Below are 13,465 nucleotides of genomic sequence, written 5' to 3' on the forward strand. Positions count from 1 at the left end.
TGCTAGAAGCAGGGTTGTCTCTAAGAATAAGAAGCCTGGACCCTGTGCGCATGAGCTTCAAACCTCTCTGTTGGATATGGGAGTGAAGAGGAGGTTGGATGTGCCCACTTGGGGCACAGCTATGGATAAGTGCAGGAACAGTTGGACGTGCCCAATTGGTGGGGCCTGAGCACATTTTGGTTCGCTCTATTTGTTTCCACACTCCCTTTTGGGCACAAGACACGGGCCTATTCACTATACAGGTAGAGATGCTGGGGGAAAGCAAGCACTTCACCCAGCAGCGGAGCCAAGACCCCGGGAAACAGAGTAACGGTTGGGTTCCGTTCACCAATCACAGCCCTGCATTTGTGCAAGGCTCGGTGCTGGGTGCAGAGCCAGGGGGAAGGAGGCGGTCAGCCTCCAGCTCTCCCAGGATGGAGGGTCACTCACACGCACGCACAGATCAGACTGCACACGGCCAGGGCCGATGTGGGGCGCCCTCCCAGCTCTGGCCAGCCAAGGGGCGCCGGGAGAGGCCTGGCCAGGGCGAGCGGAGGGCCTGAGCGCGCAGCTCGGGCCGGCGGAGGGCGGCGCGAGGGAGGGAGCGAGGGAAGGGAAAGGCGAGCGTGAGCTGCCTTAAATGCTTGGAATAATTCCGCTTCCGTTCGCAAAGCCGCAGCCTCAGTCCCGCCGCGCCCGCGCCCGCCCAGCGCCAGCTCCGCGTCCCGCCGGCCCGCGGCTGCCCGCTCCGACGCCATGGCCACCTCCCCGCAAAAGTCGCCCTCGGTCCCCAAGTCCCCCACTCCCAAGTCGCCCCCATCCCGGAAGAAAGATGACTCCTTCTTGGGGAAACTCGGCGGGACTCTGGCCCGGAGGAAGAAAGCCAAAGAGGGTGAGTGCGGCCCGCCGCGGGCGCCGCGGGGCCGGGGTCCGCGGGGCTGGGGCTCGGGCTCGGGCGGGTGGGAGCGCGCCGCGGGTGCCCGACGAAGAGAGGGGCGCGGCGACGCGCGCGCGCTCCCCGGGAGCGTCCCGGCGGCCCCGGCGCGCCCCGGCCTCGGCCTCGCCCTCGCCCCGCTGGTGGCCGCGCCCGCGCTGCGCTCCGGGCCCCGCGGCGTCGGGGTGGCGCGGCCGGGGCTGGGGACCGGGCGACGCCCGCCCGCGCGGGGGCCGGGGCCGGGGCCGCGTGGCCCGAGGGCCCGGGACGGCGGGCGCGCCAGCGGGGAGGCGGTGTCCTCCCCTAGGCCCGAGTCTCCGCCCTCTACGCGCCCAAATGCTGGCATTTCCCAAGTTTCTGCGGAAACTTTTCTAGGCGCCGTCACTGTCACTTTTTGCCTTTCGTTGGTCTTTGAAATCAGGTTGTTTGCTGAAGTCGAGATGCAGCGTTGGCGTGTTCGGGATCTTGCCCATCCCCAGGGCCCAGTGGGGCTCTGTTAACGAGCAGATCGACATCAGATGTTTGTTGAATGAATGAGCGAAACTCAAACCCTGGATGCGCCTCACACACTTAGCATCATGGCCGTGACCCTTCTGTGAACTCAGGAGTTGAGAGCTCCTGCAAAAACCATTTCCTTTTTCCCAGCCGGGTGAATTGAAGTGCTTATTTTTTTCCGGGACAATTTGCCTGTAATATATTTTGTCTCAGGGACAGATTTCACATCCTGGCGCTTGGTTTGAAAAAGGAAGTGACAGTTCTGAGGAAGCTAGTGATCAATGGGTAGATAGAAGTTGCTTGGTTGTTTTATTTTTTTCATGGACTGCTCAGTGGTGTGGGAATAACCCTTTTGAAGGCTGTGATACTGAAATGTAAAATAAGTTTCATGTTCCTGAGTTACCTTAAAGCGTAAAAAAGGACTTCATTGTTGAGAGTTATCCAAGTCGACACAAAGAACTGGACTTATCTTGAAGTAAAAAGCAACAAAACACATCCCCCAAAATGTTTTCCCCAGTTTGGTTATTTTGGTAAACCATCGAGTAGTGTGCAGTTGGTAGCAAATCATGAAATCCTGACTTGGAAAGGCCTTTCTAGATGACCCTTCGTTTTCCTACGGTGTTCCTGATATGGGCTCTCTAGTTTAAGACTGGGCAAGTCAATTTTTGGAGCTCATGATCTCCCAGGAGCGCTCACCCCACCTTTGCCAACTCTTCAGAACAGTTTACTTTGCTGTAAAAGTAAAAACTTGGTCTTCCCGCATCTACTGCTGTTCCATTCATGGAGACTGAGTCTGATGATGGCCCTTCGCTTTTTCAGGTGGACTAGCCTGTTTCCTGCCTTCTTCCCCTCACCAGGCCAAACATTTTCTGTCCCTATAGGTGGTCCGCATAGACATCTGATCTCTTCAGTTTTGCTCAGGGTCCCTGCAGAAAACAGAAGGTCAACTTAGTTGGGAATTTGAAAATAATGTCGGGAAGGGACTATTTAACAGAGGTGTGGGCAGGGTTAAGGGAACCCAGAGGGACCATGAGGAACCCAGGGGCCAGCCGCAGACATGGGGGAGCTGTGGCCACCCCTGGGCATGAAGGGACAAGGGGAGCAAAGCAGAACCCATCGAGAGCTGGAGCTCTGGAAGCAGGGCTGCCTAACGGGAACTGCAGCTGTGGAGGGACAGGGTGACTGTCGGGAACGTGGAGATGGATGGAGCAGGGAAACATGGCACAAGCGAGACTTTGCATGTTCTCTCCTTGCCCTGAATCTCTCACTGGTACTTCCAATTGGCTGGACCCAGTGGGAAGTCACCAGTGCAAGGGATTCTGGGTGAAATAGGGGTCAGCTCCCTTAGGGTACAGCAGTGCAGAGAATCGATCATAGTGGGGGGCAATGGAGAATAACTGGCAGACCCTCTCAAAGTGAGCTGCCCAGAAGTCAACATAGTACAATAAGTAGTCCAGAGCAGTCAGCCCTGGTTAGAGCACGGCCGCCACCTCCTTTGTTCCAGCACAAACACCGTGTTCTATTAGTGTAGCCAGCGCTGCTTTTCTTTACTCTGCCACCTACATCACACTGTTAATCTCTCTCGGAGCTTGTTATCGCCTGAAAGATATGTTTATGTTCGTTGCTTTTAAATCATTCTGTTCCTTTTCTCAGGTTTACTCAGTTGGATTGTTGAAATCAAGTGCAAGCTCTTTTCTTTAATCCTTGTTATACTTGACTGTTAAGTCCTGATTCTGTCATTCAGTCTGTTAGCTAATCCAGGCGGTGTAAATGGGTGAGTTGAAGAGCACATGCTTCTCCTAAAGGGGAGTCTTCACCAGCTCCAGTTGCTGGCTGTTGCACACCACCGGGCCCAGTCAATGGGGTGGGTTCGAAATGACCTGCTCTTGGTGAGCCTGTGCTGGGTCTTGGTGATCAGTGCTTTACTTTGCCAGGGGCCCACTAACTATCACTCCAGTAACAAGGTTAGATCTTGCTCCAGATCATACATAGTTTCACAGCTCTGTGCTTTGCAAAAACTGCCTTCTTCCACTTTACCTCTAGTGTTCTAGAATCTGCAATTCTTTTTTAAAAAATTTTTTTATTAATTTTTAGAGAGAGGAAGGGGGGGAGAGAGAGAGAAACATCGATGCGAGAGGGAAACATCAGCTGCCTCCTGCACACCCCCTGCTGGGGATCGAGCCCGCAACCCAGGCATGTGCTCTGACTGGGAATCTAACTGGCAACTTTTTGGTGCACAGGATGATGCCCAATGAATTGAGCCACACTGGCCAGGGCTAGAACCTCCCATTCTTCATGATTCCTCAAGGACACTGATGCTGGTCTACCCACAAATTATTTCAATGTTTTAGCAAAGAATTCTGCTGGCCCGAGGACTGTCATTCATTCCTTTGATACCTGTTGTGTCCCACTGTAGTACACAAAGATTGGGAGAACATAATACATGTCAGTTAGCTTTTCGGTCAATAATTTTATATAAAAAATATGTCTTCCAAAGAATACTTACTAGTTACATCATAGAATAATTATAAGTCTCATAAGAATACATTAAAACTAGTCATCACTCCAGTGTTTTCATAAGGAAAAAATAGCATTAGAGAGGCATGAGGTTATAGAGGTTAAAAGCAGGCCTTTGGGATTAGACACTTTTGGGTTTGATTTCTGGTCTGGCTCCTTATTTATTGCTAGAATTTAGGACAAGTTCCTTAATCCCTCAAAGCCTTTGTTTCTTCATCTATAAAATGGGAATAAAAATTCCTTCCTTACATGGAGGTTGTAAGGTTAAATGAGACAAAGCATGTAATATGCATAGCATCGCACAAATAATATTAGCTATTAAAACTGACAGCTCAATTTCACGTGGTCTTTAAATGCTGAAGTAGTCTTTTCATTATGGACTGCAGAAGATTCTACAGGTTCTGCGAATAGCCTAGTAGCCCTTGACTATATGAAGCCCGTGTAAGCACTGTTTTGGTCCCTTTGGAAATTAGGGATCTTCCGTACAAGTCAGATCCTCTGGTTTCCAAAATGTCACATTTCAGCATTTTAAAACATCTGGGTCCCTTCTAGTGAGCTGTAGCTAAGAGGCCTTTATTTGTCTCTGTGGATCTTCTTTTCGGGGTTTCCATTTATACCATACATGTCCTCCTGTGTAGCTCCTTAGACTAGCCTTTCAGAGTTCACTTGTCAAAGGGCTACATTTCATCTTTCTTCCTCCGGATCTGTCCCCAAGACTTGCTATTCCCAGGAACACCTTCTTGAAATGGATTTGCTAGCCGAAGGGACCTAAATTAGGTCAAGAGCAATGGTTATTCTTATCACTTTCCCAGTTACTTGTTATTCCTCAGAGAGGAGCGTTGTCTAGTCTCCAAAGTGTTTATAAGGGCTTTAACTTAATAACTCTTCTAACCATCCTACGACTCAGCACTTTGGTTCTCGTTGGCTGGCCAGTGGGACTGGAGGAGATCCCCAAACCCTGCCACAGGTGTATGGTTTCCAGAGTGAGCGGGACCACCAGCATGGCTGAGCTGTCCCCTGGGAATCAGCTTGCGTTCTCGCTTTCCAAAGTGCCTCCTCAAACCCGCACCACTCAAGCTCTCCCCCAGACCTTGAGATAGAAAACTGAGCACCAGGCGTGAGCTTATTTAATTTCCCTTCAGCCCCTTCCCCATACCTACAGCTCTCCTTTCACCTCCCTTCCTGCCCTAGTCCCTTCCATGGAGGTCCCTTCTCCCTTTGCGATGGGGCCATTCCTTTCCCTTTTCTCCCAGACTTGGCATAGCCACATACCCTTTTCTCAAACCCTGAGTCCTTTTCATGCCGCTCTGTTCCCTGACATTCTGTAAATATGCTTGGGTCTTTCCCATTTAAAGAAAATCTCCTGGTACTGGTTTCCTCTTAAGCTGCTCACCAGAGATCTTGAAAGTGTTGTATGTTGACCAGCTTTCTCTTTCTTGCCTCCTAGTCACCTCCAGATCCACTATTCCCATTCTTTCAGCAGTTATTTGAGTGCCTAGCATATGCCAGGCACTGTGCTAGGTGCTGGGACATGGCAACGGGGAAAAACAGATGAAAACCCCTGCCTTCACGGAGCTTACATTCTAGTAGGGGAGACAGATAATAAAGAGAGAGATTCGTAAAATATGTGTAATTTGTCTGAGTGGTGCTAGATGCTACAGAGTGAAATAACGCAGAAACGGGGAAAATGGAGTGGTGCGGGATGAGGGGTGGCTGGCAATTTTAAGTAGGATGGGTAGAGAAGACCTCACTGAGAAGGGTATATTTGAGTCAAGACCTGCAGGAAGTCATAAGAGAGCCTTAGGCATATCTTGCTTGGAGAAGAGCATTGCAGGAGGAGGGAATGGCCAATTCAAAGGCTGGGGGTGGGGGGGGGGCAGGGGCGGGGGCTGGTGTGTTGAGAGCCAGCAAGGAAGTCTCTGTAACTAGAGGAGAAAGTGAACACAACTGTGGAAGGTGGTGTGGTGTCAGGGGTAATTCGTCAGAGTGGGGCTGATTGTTAAAGACCTTGGAGGCCTTTGTAAGACAAGGGCCTTTAGTCAGAGTGAGATGGTGAGGTTTTGGAGGGTTTTGCACGGAGAAATAACATGACCACCCTCTGTTTTAACAGGATCACTCTGTCGGTGTTAAGTGACTGAGGGGACAGGGGTGGAAGCAGAGAGGTGAGTCAGGAGGGGCAGCTGTAATGATCCAGATGAGAGACAGTGGTGGCCTGGAGCTGAGTGGTAGCTGTAGACAGGGTGAGCATAGAATTCTGGATATGGTTTGAAGATATAGCAGATAGGGTTTACTGAATGATTGGATGGAAGATGAGAGTAGAATCAAGATGACTCCAGGGTTTCGGTTTGAACAGCTGGCAAGATGGGATTGATTTTAACTGCGATGGAGAATTCTGCAGAAGAGCTGATTTGGGGAGAAAGGAGCAGCTGAGTTTTGGCGTGTTTAGTTAGGGCGCCACTGCGCCTGCCAGGGGTGATGCTGAGTTCGCAGTTGGTTCTAGGGGCCTAGTTCAGGGGCGAGGTCTGGGCTGGAGACGCACTGGTGTTGAGGCTGAATGGGACTATCAAGGAGAGGAGAGTGGATGGAAAGCAGAGGTCTAAGGACTGAGCCCAACAGCTTTCCAACTTTCAGAAGCTGGGAGCTGAGGAGGAACCAGTGAGAGAATGAAGAGGAGTGGCCAGTGGGAGAGGCGGGAAACGAGAGTGCGGAGCTCCGAAGGCAGCTGCAGAGGCTCTTCTGTTCCCACTGTTCACGTGTCACTGGCTGACGTCTCCAAAGTCAGTCTCCTTTTCAATCCTGATTCCACTTGGGTTCTTGGTGGCATTTGACATTACTTGACTTTGTCTTTTCCTGAAAATTATTCTGTCCCTTGACCTTATCCACACTGAATTTGCTCCCTGTGTCTCCCATGCCTCTTTTTCAGGCTTCTTCTCAGGCTTTTCTTACCTGATTGCCCCTCAGCAACATTTCCTGGGGTTCTGACTTCACCTGATTTCGGTTTCTTTTTCTCCTGTGGATTATCTCTTCTACTCTCAGAGTTTCAATGACCATATACCCATTGATGATTCTCAAATCCAGATCTTCACCTGTAGTCCTGATACAACTTTCCACTGTCTCCTGGATGTGTCACAGGGCTTCCCTTTCAAGAAACCTTCTTTTTAACCATGCGAAACCACTTTTTATTCCCTAAACACATCATGTTCTTCCACATGTTTTAACCTTTACACATGCAGTTCTATATTTCTGGAATGACCATCTTCCCTTCTCTATACAACGAACTCCTATTCATTCATTAAGACCCAATTCAGATATCCCCTTCTGCTTGATGCCATTTATAGCTCCCCCAGGAAGAGTGAGACGCTTCCTTCTCTGTGGCCCCCACCCCACCTTGTCCATACCTCTGTGGTAGCACCGGACACATTGCATTGCAGCCGTTTGTAGGTGTGTGTATGTCACACACTAAGGTGAAACCCCTCCTCCTATTGCCCTCCTGCCTCCGGTAATATTTAACACAGAACAATATTGGAATTTCTATGGAGTGAGTTTTCCCATATTTATCTTGGTGAGAATAGCCCACCACTAACTGGTTGTGTAATTTTAGACAAGTCTCTTCCCCTTAGCCCATTTCTAACATCAGGGATTAGGCTGAATAACCTTGTAGGGCCCTTGCCACTCTGGTATTCTGTGATTTCTGCACTCTCATTTCACCAGACTTCTCTCAAATTCAGTTTTATTGTCTGTGTAGGGTGGTCTGGGAATGACATCATCACAAAGCCTCTTTCTTTCCTCCTCTACTGAAGGCACCTCTGTGTTGGGAGGAAGAGACGGCAACCAGGATAAGTGGGCCCCGGGCCCAAGGACACCTCCATATTAGGTATCGGCCTTCTTGTCTCATGGAATATCTCTGTTTGGTTTACAAGTGCAGCTCGTAATTATGTTTTAGTCATTAGGACAGGAGAAGGGTTGAGATCCTCATGTAAACATTTGTAAGCATCAAAACTCTCCACTCACTCACTGTCAGGGAAAGAAAGAACACATTTGGGGAAAGCTCTACAACAATTTCAAGACTTTAAAAATGAAATTAAAATAAAGTACTTTTTGAAAAAGTTGTAAACTTCCTGTTAAGTTTTTAATATGTCCTGTAGCCTGAGAAATCCAAATGAGGGTTTTGCCTGAGGCCGGGAGCCCCCAGGACAGGAACATTTCATCTGGCTTAGTCCGGGCCCTTATCCTTCCCTTTCGCTTTCCCTCTGGGCTGCAGGAGGACAGGGGTGTGTGTATTCTGCTCACATTTGAACCCCGAGTGCCTAGCACAGCACCAGGGTCTTACCAGGTGCCCTCAAAATGCTTCTTAACTAACTGCCTGAATCATCACTGGGCATTTTATTTCTACTGAGGGAGTGCCTGGGTTTCTCCAAATTGTGTTCTAAACTCGGATGATGTTTCTAGTCCCCTGATTCCATCCGGGCTCAACTGCTAGCTGTGTGTGTGTTTTATAAAACTGCCTCCTCCCTCGCCCTGGAATCACTTTACCCTTTGTGAAAAGACATTATCATTTAGCCCTGTTGTTTGACAAACACACACAGGCCCCAGAGACCAGAGGTTTGGGTCCTAGAATCTGATTATGCAGGGGCAGCCCTGAGCCAGCAGGGAGGCCCGCTGGTCAAAGGTGGTGAGGAGACGAGTGTGGAAGCCAGCGTTCTTTGTTTTCACCCAGAAAAGCTTGCTTTGCAGAAATGGCATTGCGCATGTTCATGTTCGGGTGCTTAAGCGTAAAAGGACTGAGGTGAAATCACCTCTCTGCAAGGTTTGGTGGAGACAAGAGAAATGTGCAGGCTGAAACTCTCCTCAGCTTCGTTTGCTCAGTGCCCGCAGGGTTAAGGAAATCGGACAGTCCGAGCAGGCCGCTGTCAGTGCTCCTCAGCAAGCGAGCTCAGGCTCTGCGCCTCTCCCCACTTCGCGAGGAAGAACTGAGGAAGGGAGAATGGCTCGCTGCCCGCCTCCCCGAGCCTGGCCTCCCTCCGATCCCCCTCTCCGATCCCCCTCTCCGATCCCCCTCTCCGATCGGGCAGCTGCTTCAGGTTTGTTCAGGCCTGGGACAGATGTTTACATGGCGCCGTCACTGCGGGACTCACCTAAGATCCGGTTCTTCTGCTAAGTGAAAGTTCTATTTACATGGAATGTACCAGCGTGCCAGAGCCTTAGAAAAACCAGACTTTGTGACTAGTGTCATTGTCTTCCCTGCGAACCGCGTTGAGGAAACGTTAGGCAGTGGGTGGAGGAAACCGTGACCTTAATCAGAAGTGTTCTGACCTACTGCACGCTCTCTTGGGGAAGGAAGAATGAACCAAATCATTGAGCATCCGATTTTTTTTTAATCAAAGTTTTTTTTCCCCATTGTAAAATTAGCTCATGCTTACGGAATTTACAGAGAAATCGAAAGAGAAAACCATCTTGCAAAGTACCAACTTCCAAAGGCAGTTACTATTAGAATTTTGATTTCTTTCTAATTTTTGTCTTCACTATAACTTTTTTTCTTTTTTATAGTTGTGAGTATACCGTGGATATTAGATAGATAAATATTCTGTATCACTTTTCATTTATTATTATAAGGTAAATATTTTCCATGTTGTTATAAATCTTATCAAATATACTTCTGTGGGTGCATGATATTCCATTGAGGGAATGTCCTATTGTTTACTTAACCATTTCTTTTGGTCTTTTTTTTTTTTTTTTTTTTTGTCTTAGAAATAATGCTGCCTAAAGCTTTTTTTTTTTCTTTTTAAAAAAATTCAGAATAGCTTCCTTTGCATGGAGCACCAGAAGTGCAATTACAGGGTCAAAGGCTGACAATTGGCTTGCTTACTGTCAGTAGTTTGTAATTGTTAATTAGGGAAAAATTACTGCTTTGGGTCTGGGTGGTCTTTTTGGTAGGCTGTTTGAAAGTAAGACCAACATTGTTAGGCTGAAAGTTTCTGTTTGCTCCTGGCTGTCAGGACCAGGTCACCTAAGAGGTGGGGTGGGGTGGGATGGGAGGGCAAGGCCTCAAGAGGGTGCAGATTTCCATTCTGGCCAGTAATGTGTGCAAAATAAGCTCTAGTCCAGGCAGGTCTTTATTTCAGAACATTCTCTTCTGGCTATCCTTCCATCCATATATGGTCCTGTGTATCACACCCAGTGCCTGCTCCTCCTTATAACAGGACCCAAGGCATGGCCACCTTGGGAATGGTCAACTTTGAAGCTCCCCTGGGAGTCACAGCCACCACCCGCTGTCCCGCTGGAGTGGGACCCAGTGGAGGTTTGGTCAAGAAGTCCTTCCTTTTGTCACTTTCTCAACTTTTGAATTCTTGGACTTGCCCCACAACTTGGCAACCACAGACAAATGGGAAGGAATCACAAGACAGTGGGTTAAGTGCTGCGGCGGACAAATTTAGGTTCACAGGGTTGAGGGACCCTTAGGAAACAATGTTCTTGAAGTTAGAGGAAGAACCCACAGGCTGACAAGAGAAAGGGCAGGATTTGGGAGCCTTCTGAGTTTCAGTTGGATTTTAACAGAGTGGGCTGGGCTGATGCCTCAGGGGCTCAGTTTCCTCAACCTGCAGTAGGAGTGAGTAGTCAGGTATCTTATTTCATCTCCTAAGTGGATCTGAGCCAGTTGGAGCATGTAATCATCACACCCAGCCCCCTCGAGGCATATTTCTGGGGAGTTACCCATGGAGGCAGACGCCCTCCCTGGGAGTGATGTGGCCAGGGCATTTATTTCATCGTTGAATCATACACATTCCCGTCACTCGGTCCCTTATCTCTTTTAAAATCTAGAGGCAACTCCCCTTGGTTCCGCTGTGAGAAACAGCCTGACATTGAGGATCCAAGAATGATGTTCTTCATGAAAACACAGCAGGTCTCCTGGGTGGGGATGATGTTGGACCTCAGAGGGGCGAGGCTACCGGCCTGTTCTGCTTCCTCCGTGACATAAACCCAGGAGGCAGGGCTCCCAGTGACACCAAGAGGCAGGCTCTGCACTTGTTTCTTTCAGAGGTGCATTCATCGGTTGAATAATTAATCTGCCATTTGCAGTATTACATTGACTTCTAAATTCAAAAACAATTCTTTTTAAAGCAGTTTTTGTCTTGGCCAACATGGCTTGGGCTGTGGGGCAGGCTGGGAACCCCTGTGGGGAGGCAAGATGAGTCTGGAAGATGATCTGCAACCCCAATCAGCAGTTTAGGGGCAGGGAACTTCAGGTCAGTGGAGGTGGGCACTGAGGTGGCTGGGTGCAGAGACTCTTGGCGTCTGGTGGGTGCGTGAGTCCTGAATCAGGGAGGCTCATCTGAGTGCAGGGTGGGGTCTCAGACTCAGAATCCTGGGGACAAAAGCTGGCAGAACTTAGCAGGCATGTCAGCACCCTAGCCGAGCAGGTGAGGGGCAGTGGCAGGCCACAGTTTCGGGGTGGACTCAGGATTCAGTGGCCCCACAGAATGGATGTAGGAGGGGAGGCTGCCAGTGCTCACTTGGGAACCTCAGTTTTGCCTCTCTCACTTCATCCCCCTACACTCCAGGCTTGGAAATAAACTTTCCTCTCAGTGGGGACGGGTTTTCATGTTTACCATAAAGCTGAGTCCTCCCTGGCTCCCAGCCTGGTGGGGCAGATCTACAGGGGACAGGTAGTTAATCATGACAGCTGGGAGAAGCAGGGGGAGCAGGAACGGACAGTTTTGATGCTATTTGCATAACACGGAGGGAGGGTAACACAATTCCATTCAAAACAACTCAGGATACAGGCCCCTTGCAAGGAGGAGCAACTGTCTTTTGGTTGAAGGTTGCAAGGCCTCTCTTGGAGGGCTCAGTAGCCCCTCCAGCACCTCAAGGGCCTGGAGAACAGAATGATCCTTCTCCCCGCTTTTTCTCCATGCCCGTCGTTATGGTAAATTACAAGGCTCCCATGATGACTATGGAGAGGCGGATTGATTTGTTCCTTCTGATTGTCGCTGTGCTGAACTTGGCTGGGGTGATGGGCACCCAGATTTCACACCTTATAATGGCCCTGCCAGGGGTGGATGTTAGCACAATTGGGACTTGACACTTCAATAAATCAGAGACATTCTGCTGTGGAGATCAAAGTTCAGAATTGCTTAAATTGATGTTAGAGCAGGTGGGAGACAGGAGTCCAGGGCCATGAATTGGATAGATAGTAATTGTCGTTCAGTTTGTAGGACCTGAATGTCAGCTTTTCAAATGATATGACATCAATTTAAGTAATTTCGGCTCCCAGTTACCTAGCCCTTTCAGTATTACTGATTCTGGGAAGTGTGATTCATGGACTAGCTTATGCTCCTTGTGGGGGAAAAAAACACCAATACAACCTTGCTTTGTATCTCTGGTGTCAGACGGTTGTGTTTGTGCTGGATCGGTATCAAAGGGCTGTTGGCTTTCGTGGGTGTGTTGATGACAATTCATCTCCTACCTGGATGTGCTCATAACTCCCAAGCTGTATTTCCATCCATGACCTCTCTCCTGAGCTTCAGACTCATTAGCATATGTGTGCCACTTGCACATGGAGATGAACCTGGGCTTTAACACAGGGCACATAGTTCCCAAAGGATTCTGATGAGGTGGGAACGTGCTTGGCTTTCTGATGGCAGCTCAAATCCAGAGGAAATGTCTGACCCATGTGGAGGAGTATACATATTTTTCTTTAATATTGAAACTTTATTGAGATACAGTTCACCCATTTAAACAGGATAATTCAATGATTTTTTAAAAGCATATTCCCAGCTGTGCAACCATTGACACAACCAATTTCAGAACATTTTTATCACCCCAAAAAGAAACTTTGTGCCCATTAGCAGTCATTCTGCTTTCTGTCCGCATTCCCTGACCCCCAAGTAACCACCAATCTATATTCTATCTCTATAGATTTGCCTATTTTGGACATTTCATATGAATGGAATCATACATTATGTGGTCTTTTGTAAGTGCCTTCTTTCACTTAGCATAGTATTTTCAAGGTTCATCCATGCTGTAGCAGGTATCAGTACTTTGTTCCTTTTTGTGACTGAAAAATATTCCATTATATGAGTATACCACATTATTTATCCATTCATCAGTTGGTGGACATTTGGATTGTTTGTACTTTGGGGCTATTAAGAATACTGTGGCTATGAATTTTCATTTACAAGTTTTTGTGTGGACATATGTTTTCATTTCTCTTGGGTAGATACCTAGGAGTGGCATTGCCGAGTCATATGATAACCCTAGGTTTGACATTTTGAAGAACTGTTTGGCTGTTTTCCACAGTGGCTGCTCCATTTCACACCCCCACCAGCAGTGGATGAGGGATCCAATGTCTCCACATCCCCAACTTGCTGTTATCTGCCTTTTTTATTAAAGCCATCCCAGTGGATGTGAAGTGTGGTTCTCATTTGTGATTCCCTGATGGCTAATGATGTTGAGCATCTTTTTGTTTGCTTTTTGGCCATTTTTAGATCACCTGGGCATTGGTGTCTTAAATTCCTTAGAGTTCAGTGCACATTTCCTCAG

At 48.5% G+C, this 13,465-nt stretch overlaps 1 protein-coding gene across 1 annotated transcript in view; it reads left to right on the plus strand.

Annotated features, from left to right (window-relative positions):
* The first annotated feature begins 351 nt into the window (after positions 1–351).
* PARVA (parvin alpha) overlaps positions 352–13,465 on the plus strand; it is a 129,629-nt gene continuing 116,515 nt past the window's right edge. Inside the window, exon 1 of the mRNA XM_081155528.1 lies at positions 352–871. Within this exon, the coding sequence (XP_081011654.1) occupies positions 736–871 (136 nt within the window). The 5' untranslated portion in view covers positions 352–735. The remainder of the gene's footprint in view (positions 872–13,465) is intronic.

The sequence above is a fragment of the Miniopterus schreibersii genome (genome assembly GCF_964146895.1).
Source record: "Miniopterus schreibersii genome assembly, chromosome: 12".
Classification (NCBI taxonomy): Eukaryota; Metazoa; Chordata; class Mammalia; order Chiroptera; family Miniopteridae; genus Miniopterus; species Miniopterus schreibersii.